The 24,465-nt window shown below is 41.2% G+C and overlaps 1 protein-coding gene across 1 annotated transcript in view; it reads right to left on the reverse strand.

Annotated features, from left to right (window-relative positions):
- The window catches only part of COL4A2 (collagen type IV alpha 2 chain), a 161,899-nt gene that overhangs the window by 40,679 nt on the left and 96,755 nt on the right, over positions 1–24,465 (reverse strand). The window contains exons 5-18 of the mRNA XM_069883456.1: positions 15,182–15,316; positions 15,055–15,099; positions 12,748–12,864; positions 11,955–12,026; positions 9,913–9,948; positions 9,754–9,816; positions 7,731–7,766; positions 7,015–7,056; positions 6,452–6,526; positions 5,247–5,291; positions 3,998–4,060; positions 3,301–3,345; positions 1,392–1,445; positions 804–870 (exon numbers count right to left, since the gene is read on the reverse strand). Of these exons, the coding sequence (XP_069739557.1) occupies positions 804–870; positions 1,392–1,445; positions 3,301–3,345; positions 3,998–4,060; positions 5,247–5,291; positions 6,452–6,526; positions 7,015–7,056; positions 7,731–7,766; positions 9,754–9,816; positions 9,913–9,948; positions 11,955–12,026; positions 12,748–12,864; positions 15,055–15,099; positions 15,182–15,316 (895 nt within the window). The remainder of the gene's footprint in view (positions 1–803; positions 871–1,391; positions 1,446–3,300; positions 3,346–3,997; positions 4,061–5,246; positions 5,292–6,451; positions 6,527–7,014; positions 7,057–7,730; positions 7,767–9,753; positions 9,817–9,912; positions 9,949–11,954; positions 12,027–12,747; positions 12,865–15,054; positions 15,100–15,181; positions 15,317–24,465) is intronic.

Here is a 24,465-nt window from a genome sequence, read left to right on the forward strand (position 1 = left end):
CAAAACACTTGTTAGTGTGATGCTGTTTGTGACCCGTAAATGCTGTATTATGATTTCTCAATTCTTGACAAGTAAAAATCATGAACTTCAGAGGCTTCAGAATGTTAGAATTTGCAATCTTTTCTTAAAGACAGCTTCTGAAATGCAAAAAATCTGCTCCCTCAGGCTGCCTCAGTCTGAATAAGGAGATATATCGGAGAGATTTCTGTAAAGCCTAAATACCTCAGCATGTCCTGTGAAAGGGATGGTATGGAGCCCCCAAGCTTAGGAAGAAGGAGAATATCCCTCAGCTCTCACTAATATGCCTGGGAAGTACAGAAGCCCAGCTCTCTGAGAAGAGTCCCTCCTTTTTCTACAAGAAGTTGCTATGATAACAGATGTGTGATCTTTCCTTTGCTCCCCGGGACCAAATGCATCTGCGTGGCCTCAGGTATTGACTGCAGAAAGTATTGTGATCTTGTCAAAGATCATCTGGTGTGCCACAGAGGACATATGGTGTGTCCAGCCCCTCACCTGCTTCCTCCCCTCTCCACACTCTCTCCTTCTCCTAAAAGCCTGAAATGAACAACATTTTGGGCCTCTTGCCTCCTTTCTCTGGGAAGAAGGGGACCATTCATCGTTAGACTCTCCGGTTTTCAACAAGATTGGTAAACTCAGTGGTTCAAGGCAATTACAGTTTCTGGAACAGTTTAGCAAACCATAACACTTTTAAGGAGTTCAATTCTCAGAATTCCATGCTTTTGATCTCTGCAGAATGTAGTAAAATGCAGCTAAGATAAGCAATCTAGGCAAAGAAAATGTACCTTTCCTTGGAATGCGGGAAGGAAAATAGGAAACTGGTCCTGGAGGACCGACGTCGCCTGGCTCCCCCTGTTAATAGAAGTTGAAGTATCACACCTAAGAACATCACTAAAGGATTTCTTTCAAAATAGAAAGATATGACCATGAAACACTCAAGTTTCAAAAGAAATCTGAGACAATTTAAGTTAATGAACCACATAACTGGTTCGACAGTGATCACAAACACAGTTGTTATTAAATTAGAGGGGAGGGGAGGGGAGGGGAGGGGAGGGGAGGGGAGGGGAGGGGAGGGGAGGGGAGGGGAGGGAAGGGAAGGGAAGGGAAGGGAAGGGAAGGGAAGGGAAGGGAAGGGAAGGGAAGGGAAGGGAAGGGAAGGGAAGGGAAGGGAAGAAAAGAAAAGAAAAGAAAAGAAAAGAAAAGAAAAGAAAAGAAAAGAAAAGAAAAGAAAAGAAAAGAAAAGAAAAGAAAAGAAAAGAAAAGAAAAGAAAAGAAAAGAAAAGAAAAGAAAAGAAAAGAAAAGAAAAGAAAAGAAAAGAAAAGAAAAGAATTATCTGGTTTATTGCTTCTAGCAAGTGAAAGTAAAGTAGTACCTTGCTTCCTCTAGGACCATAGGCACCTGGTGGACCATCAAATCCTGGAAACCCCTGTAATACACAAAAAAATTATTGACTTTTCCTTAATCAGAGAGAGAATGAAATAATTTGCTCAGTAGCAGCTGTCTTTGTCCAATGATTGTGTGAAAATCATGCAACAGAGCTAAGCAATTTGTCTCCCTGGGGTGTAGGAATTTGGGTAATGCCATAAAGTCTCTTCGCATTTTGATGTTCCATCTCTTGGACTAAGCCTTGCTCCTGTCAAAGTCCAGAGGGACCTGCTGCGGTGCAGGCTCTATCACCTCTGGTGGTGGTGCAGATGGAAGGAGCATCTACACTTGCACCATCTCCTTGGAGTCTGCAGGACGGTGGAAGGGAAATGGGATCCCCTCTATGCTGGTTGACTTTTAAAGGGTTTGAAATCTAAAGCGTGTGGATTAAAACACAAGTGGTAAAACAATATGTCCTATCACACGAGAGCATATTTCAGCTGCTGGGGTGCACCGAGGGCAAATTTCAGTGATGCTGATACAGAATCATAGAATCATAGAATCATAGAATCACCAGGTTGGAAAAGACCCATAGGATCATCGAGTCCAACCATTCCTATCAAACACTAAACCATGCCCCTCAGCCCCTCATCTACCCATTCTTTAAACACCTCCAGGGAAGGTGACTCAACCACCTCCCTGGGCAGCCTGTTCCAGTGCCCAATGACCCTTTCCATGAAAAAATTTTTCCTAATGTTCAGCCTAAACCTCCCCTGGTGGAGTTTGAGACTATTCCCTCTCGTCCTGTCCCCTGGCACTTGGGAGAAGAGGCCAAAAGAATTTCAGAAGAAATGAGCTCTTCTGAAGCACTACAAATGCCACAGCTCTCATCAAGATGCCACAAACTGGAACACAGGGTTTAAAGACCTTTCCTTGATGGCAACTGAACATCACACCACTAGAAAAGGAGCTTCTTGAGAATCAGGTGTGAAATCTCTTTACACTAGGTGGAGCTGGTGGTCTAAAAGTGAAGCCAGCAGCTTCCTAATTAACTGTGATTTCATCTGTGTGAAAGCAGGACTTAACCATCTTTCTTTCTTTCTTAAGAATCAAATTGCTCATAAATCAGCAAAAAGGAGGTCGTTGCGAACAGCACATGAACTCGCCTGTCCCCTGTCATGTATATTTTATACAAGAATCATAGAATCATTAGAATAGTTTGGGTTGGAAAGGACCTTAAAGATCATCTAGTTCCAACCCCCTTGACATGGGCAGGGGCACCTCCCTCTAGATCAGGCTGCCCAAGACCCCATCCAGCCCAGTCTTGAACAGCTCCAGGGATGGGGCAGCCACAGCTTCCCTGGGCAACCTGGGCCAGTGCCTCACCACTCTCATTCTGAAGAAAATCCTTCTTATACTTGAGAACAATCAGAAAGTATGAGCTCTTCTCTGTCTGACAGAATGGTATTTTAAATATTTGGGTAGGTTTCCATGGGGACAGAGATTTAACCAGTATATTTATCAGTTGCCTCCTCTTCTTTTATAATATTCAAGATATCCATACATCTCAACCACATCTGCAGAAAGCTATTAAAAAATTAAGTTTCTGCATGTAGGAAGAAATTTATAGAAATTGTAGCTGTAGTAATGGGAACAATGAAAACTACACCTCCCCATAGTGCTCTTAAAACACGCTCATGTTTTAAGCAAATCAGACTTTAATTATAGGGCTATTTTTTTTTCCTCACTGATAAGAAAACTAACTGACCCAAAATTACAATGATGGATTAATCCAGGTGATATTTGTTAGGCTACAGCTGGCTTAATTACAGGCAGAATTTGTTCTCTACAGTTTATTTTTCAGTCAGATTGTCTACATATGTGTTAGAAACAACAGTCTTGTACAAAATACTCACTCTGTCTCCACTGAGTCCGGGAAAACCATTGATTCCAGGCAGTCCCTATGAAGGCAAAATGAAATTAGCAAAATAAAGTGACATCCTACCATTCTAATGGTTAAGAATCGTTATGATTTCATAGATAAAATAAAACTAACAGTTTAAAACTCTTAACAGTTAAGAGTTCAGAGAGTTTTTCAATGAGATTCACATACGGTGCAAACAGAAAAGGTCTGAAATCGTAGCTGGTATTTGATTCTTTTAATCAATACATCGTAAATTGACCATGGAGACTCAATTGACCATAGATGCTTCAAGGTAGTCACACTGAATTTAGCTTCTTTCTGTGGTCACAAGTCACCAGACCCAAACTCATGTTTGTTAGCCGTGGTCTCAACAGACTTAAAATGGGAACAACGCTAAAGACCAGCACAGCAGCTGTGGTTAGTGAGCACAGCTTTAGTAAGAGACTCGCAAGACCTCGCAATGATGGTACAGGCATAATTGGGAGTCCCATGGGGCCTTCCTCCCACTACCATTTGAACATGGCTTTTTCACTTTCCTATATCAGGCAGTTCAGTGCAGGTCACAATGTGCTGGCTGAAGAACTATAATTTCTATAATTCATTAATCTTTGTTCTGTTTCTGAAGGCAAACTCTCAGCTTGGATTTGCATATTCACCTGGGTGAATTTTATCGTGAATGAATGACTCACCCTTTGTCCTGGGTAGCCCATTACCCCTTCTTCACCTTTTTCAGGAACATAGAGAAGAACGCCCTAGGAAACATTGCAAGTCAGTTCAACATCTTTCTTCATTATGTGCAAAAAAATTGTAACACAGTTTATGGAAGCTAAACAGGAAGAAAGCATCATTGCAATGCATGGAAGATCTAATAATAGCTGCATGTGAAAGAACTGTTGTCCTTAAAATTAAGTGTAATGTGCTTGCTTCATTACAATAGCAAGAGCAGGCCATTAGGATGGGGTTTCCCCCCTATCATCTCCTCCTTTATTTCTTCTGTGTCTGCAAATATGAAGAAGAGCCAATGCAATCGTTCAGCTATAAAACCAATTAAGCAACCCGGCTTATGACCAAACCGTAGTTTCAGAGAGCTATTTGGCAAACACGGGCACGCTGCTATCCATCCTACTATGAAAAAAGCCCAAAAGGTAGAAATACATATCCCCTTCTGCTACATCAGCATAAAACCTGTGGGTTTCCTAATGTAGTAAATTAAATTCTGCATGTGCAAAATCTGACCAACTGCTGAAGAACTGGCTAGCAACTGTTCACAGAGGGCATCAGGGTTCCCACTGTGACCTTCTCCCATAACCTTGTGGAGAAGCTGACCAGACCATCTGAGAAAATAAAGCTCTGCAAAAGGCTCAGTGAGGCATCCCTAATTGGTAAAGACTGTGTTTTAAACCACTCTGGGAAGTAAAAAGGAACCACTCAGTGGCAAAGATATTTAGACAGTCTAGAGGCTGCCTGCAAGTTAACTAAACCACGTTCAGTCAAGCTTGGCAGACAACTCTAAATGACACAGCAACATGTGGCATTACTGCCCACGTCCTCGACAGACTTAATGACCAATGAGACCAAAAGTTGTATGTGCTGGAGAATGAACTGAAGAGGATTGAGAAAATTTCTGTATATACATATTTAACAAAACCTAGTGGAATTTTTAAGCATAGATCAGCACATCAGTAAGAGATCTATTAATAGTTAAAGCTAAAATTAAAGAAATGTGTCAGGGAAAATGTTGCTTTGGTAAACCAGTAAGAGAATGACTGATTGCCCTGTGAAGTTATTGCATGTCACGTTGTTCAGTTTCCATAAAGAATCAGAATTGCTACCACTGCTTATGTTGCTCCATATCTATATTGCATAATTTCAATGAAGAATGCACCAGTATTATCTCCAATATTATTATTTGCCTTCGTTCTTCTCTACTTGACTTACTGGAATTCCAGCTTCACCTCTTGGTCCAGGTTCTCCTCTCTCACCCTAACAATAAAGGAAAAGAATTCAGATACATTAAGCATTCCCATTTACATTTTCATAACTTTTCTTCAACACAAAGTGACAAGTGTTTACCAAAAGAAAAAACATCACTCTTGTGCAGCTTTTTATTCAAGCGCTTGTCATATGAAATGCATGTTTTCATAAGAACTTTTTAAAGCCGCTTTTAAAAAAAAATATTCAATAGTTTTTCTGCAATGTGAATACATCAGGTTGTTTCCAGGCTTCTTCATGAGGTGTCTGGGTGGTGAATGCCTGATAATTCCTGTAAACAAATGGACATTCTCCCATTTTTACCTGCTACCTATGAATTGTCAATCAAAAGTAAGAGTTCCTGTTAGGACGAGACAATTCATAGCCTAACGTCTACTCACTATGTTGATGGTACCTGCATTGAATATAAAGGCTCTGCAGATAAGTAGCTTATATGCAGATATCTCTGCTTAGTCACAGAAATCCCAGCACATCTGTTACTTAATGCAGACTGCAGACTGTCAAAGGCATTTTCAGATTTTTCAGTATCATAGCAATTTACTTCTCTTACTGCAGAAATTGCAGGAGCCACGTGAACTTTCTAACTTCAAACCTAGGATGAAAAACTACTAGTCTGGAGAACATACACGTACAGGGTATAAGTAGCAAGAAGCAGTAGATGAGAATAAACTGCATCTTGCTGTTTATTCTCAATAGAGACTGTGAACAATGCTTAACTGTTAATGTACAAATATATGCATCACATAGATTAGTTATATAAACAAACGCAATAATTCAGGTAACTTCCCTAAAGATATGCTTCTTTTATGGGAAGAAAATTTTACTTGCTATTACCAAAAATAAGACAACAAATGATTTCTCAGCAGGTAATTCTGCTTGTAAAATGAGAACACGTGAGGGATGGCCAGTAGTTGTCTACTTAACAAGAACAAGTTGCCTTAGACACCTCTAGTCTAAGAGAAGCATTGTCTGAATGGCTTAAGCCACCATAGTTTCCATAAACAGTTCATGATCCAAGCTATGGGAAAGCAGAATATTTTTCATCTACTAAAGTCTTCTAAGTACTACATGTCAAAATACATTTGTACAGTATTTTAGTTTGCAGAAGTCTTAGTTCCTTGTGTATTTTGGCCAAGTAGCCCTGTAGTTACCTTGTGTTTGTCAGAGGGGACACCCATCAATTCTCTTGTAGGAAGCCCAGGTGGACCTGGAGGACCTGGGGGGCCCTGCAGGAAAAGTGTAAGGATCATTTACTAATAGTTATAACACCTTCTCAAGCTGTAGATAAGCACAGAGCCTAAGGAACTGCAACAAAAGGAGCCACGCAGATTTGTCCCTGCTAAGAGTGCGGTTCTAAACCTCTGAATGAACTGACAACAAAACAAACTTACTTTGTGCTGGGCATATAGCAATACCTGCTCTTGCCCTTTATGTTTCCAGAGTGATGGTAAAGATTATTGCTTTATATAAAGTGATCAGGCTTTATAAATTTTAGAGATGTTACGTCTCATCTGTGTGTAAATAAGGCATAGTTATATCTAGCCTTGTAGTCTTGTGGAGATTGTTACTTCCAAAGTTCTACTTGGTTGTTCTTCTCTTATAATTATGTAAATTATGCAAATTAAGAGAGAATTTAAAATAGGGTCCTTTATAAACAGCAAATAACATCAACCTGTCCTTTAGCAGTGATATTAGTTCATTAGTTTTCCTTTACCTGTTCGCCTTTTTCTCCATAGAAGCCCAGGCCCCTGTTGCCCTGAAAAAAAACCAAAAAACCAATAGGTTAAGATTTACTAAGTATATGACTCAGTTTTCCAAAGTAAAATTTAAAATTAAATGTGCTTAAAAGCTTTTTCAGGCTTGCAAGTCTGTAGGACACCAGTGAAGAACTGCAATCAAATAATAGTCTGGGTTTACCGCTAAGTATTTTTATAGATTTAAAGCGTTTTTATAGGCATAAACATTCAGAAAGACAACTCTAATTAAAATCTCATTCTACCAGTGCTTCTTACAACAGACTTTGAGTCATTCATTGAATAACGTTGTGAAAAGATGAAGCGTTTCTTTTGCAAGCTTTTTAATAGCACTGAATGTTAAATAAAGATACTTAAGGGAGCTGGAACAATGAACTCACCTATTTTTTTCCACTGAGATATAACTGAATATTGCAAAGACTGCAAGGATTCTCTGTTCAAGGGAAGCTACTGTGAATACAGTAGCAAAGTATATCTGGCTCTAGAACTGATGTAATCTTTTCAGGGTAGGCGATCCCAGTGTAAGATTAACTTTTGTGGTATGCAGCCAACACAGAAAGTCTTGTGCTACAAAGCCTTTGATGCAGCCTGAGGTTTTTATTTTGCTGCCTTCAAGTGGGTCTTGAATAAACCTTCAGTGACACAAAATCAACATAACTTTGACACAAAGGCTTACTTGCGGTCCTTGTGGTCCTGGGGGCCCTGGTGGTCCCTGGGGAAACACAATAGTGGGCATCAAATTAATTGTTGCTTTCTAATCAATAAATGAAGGTGGTCAGATACTTTATGTCTGAACTATAAGTTTATATTTAAAAGACAGTACATTCCTCAGCATTCAATGTGTTATCCTCACTCTACTAGCTGTGTTTACTGCTCTGAAAAATACCCTTCTAAATCCCATTGTAATCTTTACCGACATAGTAACAGCGCAGACCTAATGAAATCCCATTTTTATTTCAAGTAATAAGAACTTGTGCTTCTGGATCCTGACTTAGTAACATTTCAAGGTCATGCCTTTAAGTGCTTCTCTGGACTGCTGTCTCCACACTGCATTGGCCTGTAAAGGGAGTTGGAACTACCATGCTCATCTCCGATGATCATGAATAAGAGTCATAGAAAAGAGAGTGAGCTAAAGATCAAACCTGCTGCGGGGACGTAACTACATTATGCAAAATCAATCCCAACTTGCAGTAAAAGATAAAAACATTCAGGTGGGCCGTGAACTTCTGAAAAAAATTACTTTAGAATCACTTTCGGTTAGTCAAGTAGCCTGTGAGCTGCTGCCTAATCTACTAGGCAGATACACTATGTAGGGCATCCTGCTTGCAGGTGGTCCTGCAGGGATTTAGAGGAGCCACGCTTGCCTTCATGTGGCATCTAGGACTTTGGGAAGAAGAGTGATGCAAACTCAGACCTGGTCCCTCTCCTACAGAAGTCACGGCTTTGGAAATGGTGAATACAGTTGGGTATAATTTTAAGAGCTGCAGATGGTGGAGATCCATATAGTCTGGAAGAGTGTTCAAAGGAGTTGTTGTCAAGACAATAACAAGAGGGATGTAATCATGGGGCTCAGAAAATGTATGGTTCGTAGCACTCAGAACATCCAAGGTAGTGCACTGGGAATATGAATCATTGCTGGCTGGGCTCCTGCGTGAAGCTCATGAACATCATAGGTTTACTCTAGAGAAAGAGTAAGTGAAGGACTGGGGAGATTTCCCTTCAGGAGGACTAGAGAAGAAAGACAAGGTGCAGCTCACTCCAAATGATAAAACAGGCGACTGCAGAAAATTAACACTGGAAACACTCAGTTAGCTGTGGATTTAGTAGCGGAGTAGTGAGCAGAGGACTTAGCTGTAGATTTTTTTTTCTGTATGTGTGTGAGGAGTCCCTGTCTGTAAGAAGACCTGAATTAATTCACCCTCCTCGCCTCCCACCTTCAAATCAGTGATGCAGAGCAGGCCTAACGTGCATTTTGACTAAATAAATAAACTAATAAATAGCCCCACACAAAGCAAATGCTATAAAGTTGTCTTGCAGGAAAATAAAGCAAGACTAAAGAAAGAGAAATAAATTGAATTTAAACATCTGCTTCTCAGCCATAAAATACTAACTGTGGTAATAAGAAATGTCGAAAATGGTATCTGGGGAGAACACAATCTTCCCAAAGAAATGTTCAGCACCAGTTGTCAATGTCAGTGCTGTAGATGTTGATTTTGGAAAAAAGGACTGAAAAATAGTTTAAAAATAAAATTGTGTTCTAAATACTAATGAAAAATGTTATTTACTCAAACTCCTGTGGAAAGTGTGGAGAGCTAATACACATAATTGAGCAGAAAGACAACATATTTAGGACCCGCTATCTTTGATAAATCAGTATAGGGTGATGTAGACTGGACAGCATTGAATAATCTCTAAATTGGAGACTCTTCCAAGGAGGTTAAAGAAACACAGTATAAATCAAAGTCCCAGGCAATATAGGGTGCAAAAAACTACACTTCTTTTTTGCAATATTCATCCTTGGAGAATTAATGTCTCCCAATGCCTTTTAAAAGGTTTTTCCTCCAAGCACACCTACTTGCTATTTCCCACCGTTTTTTTTTCTATCTTATTGCTAGGCTACAATCCAACACAATGGAATTTGCCGAGATGATTATTCGGTTAGGTGGATTTAGTACAGAACATATTTTAGATATACTTACTGGTCTTCCTCGCTCTCCTCTTGGACCAACAGGTCCTTGAATACCCAGTGTACCTGCAGGTCCCTTTAAACAAAAAAAAAAAACAAAACCCAAGCATCCATTAATGTTGTTCTACATCAGTTACTATTGACACTTGATATTCGCTGTAATACTACTTACTGGAAAACCATTGAACCCTGGATCCCCAGGTTCCCCCTAGAAAAAAAAACAAAGAAAGAAAAGATGCAAAAGATACTATATACAAAATTGAATAAAATATTTTTCTCACTCATTTATTCTTTTTCTTATCCCAAAAATTAACCATAGCATACAACGCCATACAATTCCTTACAGACAGATGCATTCAATAAAGGTGTTGAGATAATCAAGTGTGGGTCACGTGGAGTCTGTACTTCTTATATATAGTATAGTTGCATGCAATAAAGTAGCAGTGTCCAAAGTTGGCATGGGAGGTCAAGAATCCAAACTACAAGGCTTGAAATGGACCACAGACCACGTTTAATTATTTTTTGAAAAATACCATCTAACCAGTGGCTTGATTAGGGCTGCAACCTTAGCTCAAATGTACAAGCTCATTTTTCATGAGCTGCATGGGAATAACTGAATCATTTTGATTCTCTTCTGAGTCACTAAAGCACTTGGAACATACTGTTTTCAGTGACCACATATTTTAACTGCAGTACATGTTGAAATGTTTTTGGAAGTTGGATCCAACGATGTTCCTGTCCGAAGTTCTCCTGATACCCATAAATAATATGGTGTTCAGTCCAGACACCTTTAATCATTTGGAACAGCATCCTAACTATCTAGTTAATTTGAGTTTAGTTAACAGAATAATTTGTGGAACCAAGCACTTCTGGAAATGAATACAGGTGTCAATATATTGGCCACAATATACTTGAGCAATTTTTAGTCATTACTTAAACAGCCCTAATTACTAACAAGTGAAGATTTAAAGACTTTCTGAAAAGAAAAGAAAATTCCGTTCAAAATACAAATATGTCATCAGAAAAACCTACTCTGGCACTCAGTACTGGCACAAAATACACATAAACAATGTTAGCAGATCGCTTCTGTGCTGACTGCAGCCCAGATGGAGCTTTGTAGATGAATCTGTCACAAATTATAGTCTAACAGCATACCTGATACTTTCAAATTATATAAAATTATATATACGAGAAACACCTACAAGTAACAACAAAGTAATGTTTCAGGATTTGATAGTGTAAAAGCCCATGTAGGAATAACTGGGGGTTAATAAATAACTAAATAACACATTGAAGTATATTTGATCACAAGTCCACCAAACTCCTGCATGAAAATGATACAGAAAGGGATGCTAATATTAGATAGAATCATTTAATGGACAAAACTATGACAAAGGAATGATTTTCCATGCACAATACAAAAGTAGTCATTGAATAAAGAGGGTAATACTTGAACTACAACATCTCCAGTGCTGCTGCAATCCACCTGTAGGCTGGAATTTCTTGCAAATAAGGGAGTGGAGGTGATCCTCCCTCTCTACTCAGCTCTTGTGAGACCCCACTTGGAGTCCAGTTCCAGAATCCCCAACATAAGAAGGATATGGAACTGGTGGAATGGGTCCAGAGGAGGTCCATGAAGATGATCCGAGGGCTGGAGCACCTCTGCTGTGAGGACAGGCTGAGGGAGTTGGGGTCGTTCAGCCTGGAGAAGAAGAGGCTGCAAGGACACCTTTGAGTGGCCTTCCAGTACTAGCAGGGGCCTCCAAGAAAGCTAGGGAGGGTCTTCTTAGAAGGGTATGGAGTGATAGGATGAGGGGGAATGGCTTTAAATTGGAAGGGGAAAGATTTAGATTAGACAGTAGGAATCAATTTTGAGGGTGGTGAGACACTGGAACAGGTTGCCCAGGGAAGCTGTGGATGCACCCTCCCTGGAAGTGTTGGATGGGACCTTGTGCAGCCTGGTCTGGTGGAAGGTGTCCCTGTCCATGGCAGGGGGGTTGGAGCTGATTGATCTTTGGGGTCCCTTCCAACCCGAAACATTCTATAACTCTATGATATCAGATAGGCTTTGCTGTAACCAGAGAAAGCAGAAGCTGCCTTGCAAAGCCTACATAGAACCGAACCGGGTCTTCTGGGATGTGTCCCTCAGAGTGTAGGAAAAATTAAATCTCCATCATCTGCTTGTAAAACAGTGCTGAGCGTGAACAGCCATACCCTGTATCGGCTTGCGATGTCCGGTGGCAGTATATAGGGCTCCCCTTTCTGTCCCTTCGGTCCTTGGATTCCCTAAAAGTGACCAAAAAAAAAAAATAGAAGTAAGCTTTCACATCGTCGATGTTAACACATAAACAGCTAAGAGTAACGAAAAATATTTGTTGGGGTTCATACTGCTGTTTTTAGGAGTATATTCATAGTGGGCAAAGACTATGCCCAGCTCTGGGAATTCATGGTTTAAAAACAAATTGTAAAACCTCCAGTATAAAAAAGAATGAATTTCTGATTCCAGGGTGAGAAGCCCTCATTACCCAGCAGTGACATTATGAGGTTGTACCTCGTACCCAGAGCAGCAGTTGCAGCTCTTCAGGGCTGACATATGTCCTGCTAAACCCAGGAGCCCTTTGTTCATGCCAGCCTGATCCTACATATCATGCAATGGAAAGACACTACTTTGGGCAAGGGGCAAGGAAGGAAAAGGTTGCTTTCATCCAGAATTGTGGGTTTAATCTTCTTTTACAACTGCTGGATAAAGCTGTACAGGTTTTCCTGAAGTAATCTCTCCACAAGACCTACGTGACAGGTATAGCTCAGGGCAGACCTCCCAGTCCTGGCTGCAATTTAATAATCAATCATCATGCAGTGTGCCCATGCTAAATCCACGTGGATACTCTGCTGGACTAAAAGGGAGCTCCGTCAAGAGATGCCCCATTCATTTCCAACACATTTGTGCATGAAACTTGCTTCAGTAAAGATCTTAGCTTCAGGTATGCACTTACTGCCAGCTACTTACAATGGTACCAGGGAAACCAAAGACCCCGGGAATTCCTGGGTCACCAGGGTCACCTACTGTCCCGTTACAGCCATCGTGACCCGGTTTCCCCCTTGATCCTGGCTGCCCTGGATGACCCTGTTGAGGAAAAAAAAAAAGTGTTTATCTATCCATCTGTTTCTAGTTTTCCTTTTCCTGTAGTCACACAGTATTTAGACATTCTCACATTAAGCCCAAGGCTTGGATCCATGGGAAACTATGATTTTCAAAGACAGAAACAGACAGTGCCTTTTTTTAATATAGCTGCAGCTTGAACCAGATGCCCCAGACAGCATGAAAAAAATGTGTAGGGAAGGACCTTTCAGAAGGGGTAGGAAAGCTATGTTCAATGCAGGCTCTGTTAAGTAGAGAACTAAGCCAGATGAGGCTGCTGTTCAGGGAGCCATCGAGAACTGGGTTTGTTAAGCATTACAGTGCATCGCACTGGAACAGGGGGAAGAAAGGTTCCTTACTGGCTTTCAACAGCTTCCAAGCTGGAGAAAAAAAGTCAGAGATGCTTTTAGAGCTGAGCGTCATGACGAGGCTGTGAGTGTGGAAGAAAACAGCAGGGCTCGAAGCAAGGGAGCTGCAAGCTCTGTAGAACCTCCACATGGAACCTCTGAGAAGTTACTCCTGCTCAAACTGGATTTCTGTTGCTGTACCTACATTCATCTTAATCGATGTTGCTTCTGGTTTGCACTGAGGCTGGCGAGAAGCAAATCTGCTCTTGAGCAGCTCTTTCTTGCATCGATCTCAGTCAGAAAAATGAGAAACTAACATAAAAAATTTCTCCCTTCTCCCACACCTAGAGCAGAATTTAGTGTTTGATAAGAATGGTTGGACTCGATGATCTGGTGGGTCTCTTCCAACCTGGTTATTCTATGATTCTATGAAGTTTTCTCTTTGCTTCTGCTCCCTTGCTTAGAAAAAAAGAGAGATCTGCCCACATCCTTACCTAGCTACACCACGTACTGGCATTCCTTACTTCAGGAGAGATTTAGGCTTGCCACCATCCTCTCTTGGCCTCCAGCCCCACTTCCTAGCACTGTGCATTACAGTCCATCAACATACCTATCTATCTGCTTTCTGCTGGTCAGTTTTTAAATCTTGGCTTGAGAAAATGGGCTGGAGAACGTAATTGAGTGGGAAGGCAGGGGAGCTTAAGGACAGGTCACAATGAGCATGTAGGTTCAAGTACTGTCTGAAGGTATTTATCCCTTGCAATGCAATGTACAGAGGTTCAAAAGGAAGGGCTAAAAAAGAAAACTTGCACAGCTAAGAGAAGTGGTCCAGCTACAGCAACACAGATCTTCACAGCGGAGCGATGTACTTTCCTTTCCAGGACGTTAGAGCGCTTAGAAACAACTCAATATGACATGGTGAGATGAACAAGACCCTTGGCTTCAGAATTGTTAAAAGGGGTCTTCTGATTTTCCTTTAAGAGTGAGAAAGGAGGAGAGGAGGAAGACTGTGAGAGAGAAAGCACTGAAACTTGATAGGGAGCTCTTCTGGAAACAAAAAAAGGGTGAAAGCACAGTGGATGTGGATGCGTGGGCTGCAGAGCGGGGCCCCGGTGTCAGGGAGCACTACAAAGGAAACCCAAGCCTGGGAACTCTGTCCAGGGATTCCAGTGACTCAGATTTCTTTGTTATTTTATGACACAAGAGGCAAAGACGTGTAAGCTGGGAAAATACTGTGCTGTGAACTTTACCCGGTTTTCCTCTTTGAATGTTTCAGTTTCATGGGCCTGGTCAATTTGTTCAAAGTTTGACACTGTTTAGTGTTCACTAAGTTTTTAAGACTACCTGAAGCATGCCGTGTGAGCTATAAAGCAAATAACAATGGCTAATATTCTTAAAATCACTGGTCTCTCTATGCGCTTTGCAACTCCGAAATAATTAAGAATGAGCCACCGGTGTCCTCCGCTCACAAGCCACAGAGATGAGAAGCACTCACCTCACAGCTCTTTCCTACAAAAGTACATATTAACTACCTAACCTCCAGGGACACAGGAGATTTCCATCCTTTCTTGTCCCCTTTTACAAGGCTATTTCTCCACAGGACAAAGAAAATGGACCTTAATTATGTGAGGGAACAAGAGGGAGCACAGATCTCTCGTTGTGTATCCATAGTTCCACTCACTTCAGCAAATGGCCCCAACTTAAAAAGTGTGTGCATGGCTGATGTAGAATTTACTCCAGAGATTTTAATTACAGTACAAAGGCTTTAAACTAGCCTGCAATATTTGCAGTTGGTGATTTCTAAAAGATGAGGTAACTCGCTACTTACAGGAATGCCATCCGCCCCAGGAAACCCAGTGACTCCTCTTTGCCCCTAGAGAGAAACAGCACAATTAAAATGATGTTCTGCCCAGTATTTTGTTCATTACCTAAAATATCTGATATTCAAAAGTTACCACATCTCCTTTGGGTCCACTTATTCCCGGTTGTCCTCTTTCACCTTTGTGACCTTTGGGACCTTGTACTCCTGGGATTCCCATCAATCCTGGTGGTCCAGTGAACCCCTGTATTCCAAGAAGTCCTGGCTGGCCCTGAAAAAAACAGTAAGAAAACATTTACTTAGGAACAGTTGCATTACATAAAGCTGGATTAGTTACCACTGCTGCAATGGAGTCTGTCTCTCAAAGAGAAAATAAACACAGAATCTCTTTCTGTTCCAGTAGGCGAGACTCTTTGATGAGCATCATCTGGAAACACCACACAGAGAAACTCCAGCAACAGTGACGACACCATTGTGTGACAAAATCAGTGCATGGAAATGAACACTCAAATCAATATTTACTACTTGAATATTTGTGGTTATTCCATGAAAAAAGTGTTTTCTTTGGAATAAGGCTACTCAAGAGTGATTCTCACTGAATCATAGAATCATAGAATAACCACGTTGGAAGAGACCCACCGGATCGAGTCCAACCATTCCTATCAAACACTAAACCATGTCCCTTAGCACCTCATCCACCTGTCCCTTAAACACCTCCAGGGAAGGGGACTCAACCACCTCCCTGGGCAGCCTCTGCCAGTGCCCAACGACCCTTTCTGTGAAAAATTTTTTCCTAATGTCCAGCCTAAATCTCCCCTGGCAGAGCTTGAGGCCATTCCCTCTTGTCCTGTCCCCTGTCACTTGGGAGAAGAGCCCAGCTCCCTCCTCTCCACAACCTCCTTTCAGGTAGTTGTAGAGAGCAATGAGGTCTCCCCTCAGCCTCCTCTTCTCCAGGCTAAACACCCCCAGCTCTCTCAGCCGCTCCTCATAAGACCTGCTCTCCAGCCCCTTCACCAGCTTCGTTGCTCAACTGACCTACAACATAAGCAATTACAGGTAAAATACACTTAACTACAAAATCTGCTCAGTGGTCGTATTTCTTACAAATGAAGCCTGACATTTAATGGCAGGAATTTCTGCCTCTTTAAGGATGATATTTCTATTTAGCTGTGGAGCCTGAAAACGATTAGACATGCAAGTGTTCACATAGGTTGAAGACTTGCATGCAGGGCTCCCTTGTCATCCTCCTTTCCAGCACTGGGTTGGCTCTCCAGGCCACTTCAAATATTTAAAAATATGCCTTGCATGCTCTACACTACTCGGGGCACTTATGACACTAAGTTGCCACAATCTTTTCTGGAGAAATATGCTTCAATGGTGCAAAGCATCATTTACTGGGAAGCTCTAATTAATCCAATTCTAATGAAAATATTTTAGGAATGCAATTATAGATATTTTTTTTAAAAAAGCAGTTTTTTTTCTGTTTTAAATCCTATTCTATGATATTAAATGAGTCCTTTCTGAGAAGATGACAGAGCCAAACAAAGTACAAAACTCAGTGCAATTTTTTTCTTGGAAGAAGACTAGGAATGAACCAGTATGAAGAATGAATTACATGTAGTTCCTCAGGACAAGCCACCAAGATGCTTCTCTTACAGCACAGAACTTTTGCTACACTGCTATGATTAATTTCACAAAACTGATGGTTTAGGAACACTGCCAGAAGACACCGTGGATTTAAATGTGTGAGCTGTCAGCCTGAAAGAGAATCTCTCCCATGCTTACAACCAAGCCCAACTTCATAGAGCATCCCTACTTCTAAACCTGCTCGTGTGGATTATTGGATGTTAGGAGACCAACTTCTTTTCAAGTTAACATGCTGAGAAGTGATGAAGGTTATATGAATAAATGTTGGCATCTGAACAAGCAACTGCTCATTTCCTTCTGCCAGCCACATCTTTCTACAGATGCATCTTTCTTAACATCAGTAGTTTCCAGTTTTTACAAAATCAGTGACTCTCCAAAGTTTTCCCATGGAGAGACAGCTCTTGTCTAACCAGATTTACAGCAGACAAACTTTTCTTAGTTATCTGACTCTAAAGATGATGATCACAAGCACTGGAATAATGATTCAAATCTGAACCAATATTCATCAGTGTGTGCTCCAAGACTGAGAAGTCTTTCCTGATGCCACTTTTTCTCCACTTTTCTTACCTACTACAGCTCAAAATTCAGACATGAAGGAATTAAAGGTTCATGTGAGCATATACTGTGAAACTGCCTTTTTAGGGAAATAATAGATATTTAATGAATTTAAAAACATGCACAGCTTGTGTTCTTTATCGGTTTTCTTTGTAAAACAGTATCAATTCTTATGCAATTATAAATATAAAATATTTCCATCTTACTATAAAGCCTTAAAACTTTAATTAAATACTTAAACTAGTTTTTCCTTCCTCATACACACAGATCTGGAAGGAACCTTTAAAAAGGATGAAAAAGTATCTCATACACCTGCATAGAACACAGTGAAATTATTAAAATTCAATTGTAGAGATTGAATTGACTTCTGTTTCAATTCAGTTTTCAGAGCTTCTGAAAACAAACGCTTTGGCTACTTCCGCAAAGAAAGGAAAACATGGAATCTGTATACTGAAAATGCTGCTTCATTCCCAAAGTATCTGAATCCCACAAGAAGTCAAACACATTCCAAAAGCTACTCACAAACCTGAGGTATGCAAACCAAATGCTTAGTGCCCATCTACAGGACTTTTGCGAGCAGCAGGATGAAAGGACATTGCGTGTAAAGCATTTAATTGCAACTTCTAATAAATGCTTGTTATGTTCAGAGTTGCAACATCTGTGCCTGGCTTTCTGTCGGGGCGATGCAGAGCTGCAATACTTCAATACTAGCGTGGAACTCAGCTACTTCTCGAATTCCTGTACCAAATACCACTCTCTCACTTTCCAGTCCCATTTTCTAGTCTGGTGTGCAGAAAGAACTAAACAAGGAATGGAAAACAAAGAAGACAGCGGGGCAATGCCAGTGCCTCTGCCCCATGCTGTGCTGGTAATTCTGATCATTTGTTGAGGAATAGGGGTCATTTAATATTATTTGCAATGAGGACAAGAGAATTGATCTTCTGGAACCAGTTTAGCATGAGGCTAGAGTCAGAAGAGCTGGGGAAGTACTTAATATCATGACAATGTTTGTGTAATTCTTCAGGCAGTTAGTACCTTGGCTTGTTAACTGAATTAACTTTGTTAACCTTTGTTAACTCAGACTTGTCAGATTTTCCTGTGCTTTTTTTTTGTTAGATCTTTTGTTGAACAAGTATGCCCCTTCTTCATTAGCAAATGACCTAAGAACATTCTCTCTTTTGCAAAGGTCACTGAGGAGATTAAGCAAAGACAATCAATTTGAAAAGTTCAGTCAATTAAAGCGTGACTCAATTATCAGAGTCCCGAATTCCCCTGTGTGAAAGATGCCACACATGATACTGCTCTGCTTGTGCTCCTGGAGGATCAGAAAACCTGGAAAATTCTCCAAATCTTGAAATTAAATTTCCAAGTTAAAAAGAAAAAAAAAAAAGAAAAGCAAGCCTAGAGAAACATGCTATCTTGTATCTCTTGTATTTCCGATAATTCACGAAGTATTTCCTCTGGTGTTCCCTTACTTTATATGATAAAGTAGTGCAGAAACATGCTCTGGCCCATGCTGCCTTCCAGTAGAAGGCTTCCCATTTTGCTGGGCTGAACTGGAACTCTTCCTGAACCCAGATCTTGGCACAATTACCCCATGTCACTCAGCACGGGATTTCCAAGCCAGGGCTAAGAGCACGTGGCATGGTACGGCCAGCACCTCAGAAGGTACGGGTGAAAAGGAAAAAGTGGGCTGGACATTAGGAAAAAATTCTTCACAGAAAGGGTCATTGGGCACTGGAACAGGCTGCCCAGGGAGGTGGTTGAGTCACCTTCCCTGGAGGGGTTTAAGGCACGGGTGGATGAGGTGCTAAGGGGCATGGTTTAGTGTTTGATGGGAACGGTTGGACTCGATGATCCGGTGGGTCTCTTCCAACCTGGTTATTCTATGATTCTATGATTCTATGATTCTGATGGAATATCTTGAAGACTAACAAGAAGATATTTTCTTTGTTCTTAAGCCACAACTTCCACCACTGTTCAGACGACTTACAAAGCTCCCAGGATACATTCCTGAGCAGGCAGTCTCTGCTTTGCTCTTCCTGCACTTCAGCTGACTGGAAGAGGTCTCGCACAATTCATGTGGCCAGCCCAGCCATGTGCAAAAGCTATTTACAGAGAGGAGCAAAGGTCAGAAATTTAGGAAGCTTGGAGGAAATCTTCCCAGAAAATATTTGCAATGTTTTATATACATTGTCACTTGCCCAGTGACGTGCATGAAAGAAAATGCTGTCGGGACTGTGACTGAATTTGAAGACTGTATTTTGCAATTAAGTCCCAGTGGAATTAAGAAGGTCCTGAACAGACTTTTAAATCTGTACTGAATGTTCATGTTTTGCATCGTGAACACTAATATCCAGTTCTTTTTGAGATCAGTCAAATGAAAGAGATGTCATGTTGCAATACTTTCTTCCTTCTAATTTACAGTGCGTAAACAAAACTGCTAGAGGAGAGCACAGTAATTCTGAGACCAATCAATTATTTGAGGTGCTGTACAAATAAAGATCCAATAAATGACAGTACCTGCTCCAAAGATTTTAAAATACAATGTCATCATGAATTGCTGAGAAACCCACACACCAGCACTGAGGTACAAATAAAGAAGCATCATAGAAACATACAATCATAGAACAGTTTGGGTTGGGAGGGAACTTAAAGATCATTCAGTTCCAACCCCCCTGCCATGGGCAGGGACACTTCCCACTAGATCAGGTGCCCAAGGCCCCATCCAACCTGGCCTTCAACACCTCCAGGGATGGAGCATTCACAGCTTCCCTGGGCAACCTGTGCCAGAGCCTCACCCCACTCATCATGAAGAAATTCCTCTGTATGTCCAGTCTAACTCTGCCCCTCTCCAGTTTATACCCAGCGCCCCTAGTCCTGTCACTACAAGCCTTTGTAAACAGCCCCTCCCCAGCTTTCTTGAAGGCCACTTCAGGTACTGGCAGGTCTCTGTGAGGTCTCCTCAGAGTCTTCTCTTCTCCCAGCTGAACAACCCCAACTCTCTCAGCCTTTCCTCATATGAGAGGTACTCCAGCCCTCTGATCATCTTTGTAGCCCTCCTCTGGACCTAATCCAACAGTTCCATCTCCTTTTTATGTTGAGGATTCCAGAGCTCTTGATTTGCAATAAAGAAGAGACAGAATCAGAATTACTACAGAGCTCCACTGTCATTGAGCCCCTTTCTCCACACTGCCTTAGAGGTTTCTATTTTGCAACTGCTTCTTGTATACGGAATGTGATGATTCAGTATTCCCCACACGAAAATGATCCTTGCAGGCCATCATTTATTTCATAGTGGACAAGAAGAAAGGAGGTTAATTCCCTGACATTTTAAAAAAGGTCACTGGTGAAAGGACAAGTTCACTTCCTGCAGGATCTGACCATGATGGACAAGTGGGAGTTGGGACTTTGTGTAAGAGGGTTCAGTCTGGAACGGTCCCTGGAAGAACACACAGGGAAAGGACGTGACAGCACAAGAAGGAACAACTCTCTGCAGACAAATCTCTGTGGCTAGTTCTCTGTCAGGTCAAATTTCCATGGGGATAACTCTCTGCGAGGACAAATGAGACAACAAGGACCTCAATGTAGTCTTGCTGCTGGGAGACCAGTAAGCAGAACAGAGAGCAACTCACCAGGGAGTAAAATTGGTTTTAAGGAAAATGAGCAACCTCTGAGCTGATTAAAATGCTAACCCAGGAAAAGAAATAGAAACATTTTTAAATGTAATGCTGGCAAAATGTAGAGGGCAGGGTGTAAACGTAGGGAATTTGCGGTTCTCTGAGGCATCGTCTATGGATGTTGGAATAGTAAAGCAGTTTTTGAGCCTAACTAAAAAACGTATGACCTTAGTGCTCCCTCTACCCCCAAAAATACAAACTACAAGGAAGAGCCTCAAGAACCCTGTTGCAGCACAGAGACAGGTGGGATGGGCATATCACCTGGCATTTCTCCTGGAGCGTGAATCCAAGATTTTATGTATTTAATATATTAGAAGGGAATATGTAAGGGAAAGGTTTGGGGTTTCAGCTCCATGCAGTGCACGCTGTGCCAGAAAGATTTCAGCTATGGAGCTGTATGTTTGTGGGTTAAGAGGCAGAGGAAAGCAGACAACATGAAGAAACCTGCTGCCATAGCTCAACCAGCTCGTTTTGAACCCACAACTGCTTCTGGCAGCCCTAGGATGCCCATTACAGACAGATCTCCAGAACCTTCATCGCACAAACGTCCTCTGTCTACTTAAAGAACCAATTCCAAAACAACTTTAAGACCGTGTGGATCTTAACTGGTTCTTTTTGCATAATCTCTCCATGGCAGTAATACATGTGTTGTCTTCCTTCCCTGCCAGCTCTACTAATATGAAATTTTTGTTTATCCAGAATTCTCAGTGGTTACTGGAATAAACCAAGTTTAAAATACTTTGCTTTCAAAGGTTCACTGGATATAACTTCAGTCACCGCAATGCACAACAGTTACCATGACACAGAAGAGACTGGCCCATTTCTACACCATACATCGTTATGCTGTACATTGATGACGTAGTTTGAGTGGTTTCATCCACCTCGGCAACCCAGAGTTTTGTTTTAGGAAGATTTAAATATTTCTGCTAATCAACCTGGGAAAATCAGGTCAAAACAACTCATGCAATGTAGAAAATAAAAATACACAGGGCAAAAAAATCTACTGGTAGCTACTGGGGGTTATCTGTGCTGGCTCGCTCGCTAAACATATTAGCATATTACTTTATTTCTGTGTCTTCGGGACTGTAATAATGACTATTTTCTAAAAGACAGATGATCAATCTCAGTATGCAGTGAGCATTCAGAAGCTCCTCACTAGATGGCACCAGCCCTTGCTGCTGCTCGCAGCCCTAACCACTGCAGGTGCATGTTTCCAGAGCTTGTAATAACCTTCAGGAAATCTGATAAGGAGTTCAGGTAGGGTCAAAATGCCTTTGTGTGAGATCTAAGACAACAAAAGATGGTTTCCTGCAAAATGTCGGGCAGTGTGATAGTTGGTAAAGTGCAAATGGAATGGGATGAAATGCATCATGCAACTGAGAAGCTCGGTTTCCTGAAGTGCCTGTGTTTTGTTTTTCACCCTTTATTTTATGTTGCAGAAGGACTTGATCTTCTAATAGGAGTGAGAAAAACTTTTTACTTTATTTCCCCAGTGGACTGCTAAATTTACATTTAATGTCACAGCCCTGCATCTTCTTAAACTTATGTTCTGAATCTGTATTTTACTGCCTGACGATAGCATCTGCCGCCATGTGGTTACCAGTGTTCGGAGGAGATGGACTTCTGTAACCTAACTTGAATATCATAGAATCACAGAATAGTTTGGGTTGAAAGCGAACTTAAAGACTGTCTAGTTCCAACCCACCTGCCATGGGCAGGGACAACCAGACCCATGGGCCCCATCCAACCTGACCTTCAACACCTTCAAGGATGGGGCAGCCACAACTTTCCTGGGCAACCTGTTCCAGTGCCTCACCATTCTCATCGTGAAGAACTTCTTCCTTATGTTTAGTCTAAATCTGCCCCTCTCCAGTTTATCCCCATTGCCCCTAGTCCTATCACTACAAGCCTTTGTAAACATTCCCTCCCCAGTTTTCTTGTAGCCTCCTTCAGGTGCTGGAAGGTCACCATAAGTTCTCCTCAGAGCCTTCTCTTCTCCAGGCTTAACAACCCCAACTCTCTCAGCCTATTCTTGTATGGAAGAAGCTCCAGCCCTTGAGTCATCATTGTTGCCCTCCTCTGGACCTGTTCCAACAGCTCCATCTCCTTATTTTGAGGATTCCAGAACTGGACACGATACTCCAGGTGAGATCTCACAAGAGAGGAACAGAGAGGCAGAATCGCCACCTTGACCTGCTGGCCTTGCTTCTTTTGATGCAGCCCGACAAGTAAATTAAGCTCAAGTGCCTCAAGCTGTGTGATGTTCAGTTCTTAGCAATGAAAGAGTCACAGGGTTTAAAAAGAAAGAGCACATAGGTAATGGTTATTTCTATTTTTAATTTATTTTTCTCTACTTCAGAGAAGGTTATTTAGCTGAGTTTCACATTCCAGCTCATTTTCTCAGAAAAAAAGTTGCCTTCTCATTTGTTAAAAAGCTTTTTTATTTATATCAAAAAGTAAACAAAAAAATTACAAAATTCACTTTAAGTTAAAAATAAGAAAAAAAAAAGGAAGCTAGTTCAGGCTAGTGGCATGGTAACAATTTGCTGCTCTTTCAACTACACTGTCTGGACATGCAACATTTTCTCTCAGGACAGCAGTGACCAAATGACATTAACATTAATTCCAGAGCAGTGATTCATCCTGAAGTTGCTTTTTTTCTTTTCTTTAATTAAGGAAGGAATAAACATTAAATCCTCATTTAAAAAAGAACTATGAAAGGGTTCTCTTTAGCAGAAGCCACAGCTTTTTTTTCTGTAGTCAGTAAATGAAATACTTCTGTATTGTTTTCTGTTCCCACGGTTGGATCTAGTTTGTGATCTCCCACAAAGTTGCTATGTCACCCAAGAAGATAAAATGCGTAAAAGAAAATATATGCTGTAATATAGCTCAAGCACTCAAAAACACCAGCTAAAAGTTTCTTGATGGCACAAAATACATAGCAGTATATGTCAGAAATGCTTTCTGTGCTTTGCAGAGCTGCTGTAGAAAGAATGATGATGGCAATGGTCTCTCAATGATAAACATCACAGAGGGCATATCTAGACAAAATTTCACAAGGATATCCATACTAAAACTTCAAAAGTTCACTGCATAGAGGAAAGGAGAAGAGGAAAAAGCAGAAGATGTGGGAAGGAAGTGGTAGGCAAAGGGGAAGGATGATTTTTTTTTTTGCAGCCTCATTAAGGGGCTAGCACTTAAAGTTCAAGCACCACCTCTACCAAAGTATGGCTTCACAAACAAATGATGAAGCCGTAAGCGAGCAAGGATTTGGGTTTGCAATGCATCACGTTTGTGGAGCCTACCTGCATTCATGTTCTTACTGCGTGGCAAATATGAAGTACCTTACCCCATAATTACTGAATCATGTGATAGGACTTGATGGAGATCGGTGACAAGTGGTGTCCCTCAGAGATCCATACTGGGACCAATGCTGTTTAATATCTTCATCAATGATACAGGCAGCGAGATTGAGTGCACCCTTAGGAAGTCTGCAGGTGAGACCAAGCTGAGTGGTGCAGTTGCCACACCGGAAGGA

Source organism: Phaenicophaeus curvirostris, chromosome 1 (assembly GCF_032191515.1).
Source record: "Phaenicophaeus curvirostris isolate KB17595 chromosome 1, BPBGC_Pcur_1.0, whole genome shotgun sequence".
Classification (NCBI taxonomy): Eukaryota; Metazoa; Chordata; class Aves; order Cuculiformes; family Cuculidae; genus Phaenicophaeus; species Phaenicophaeus curvirostris.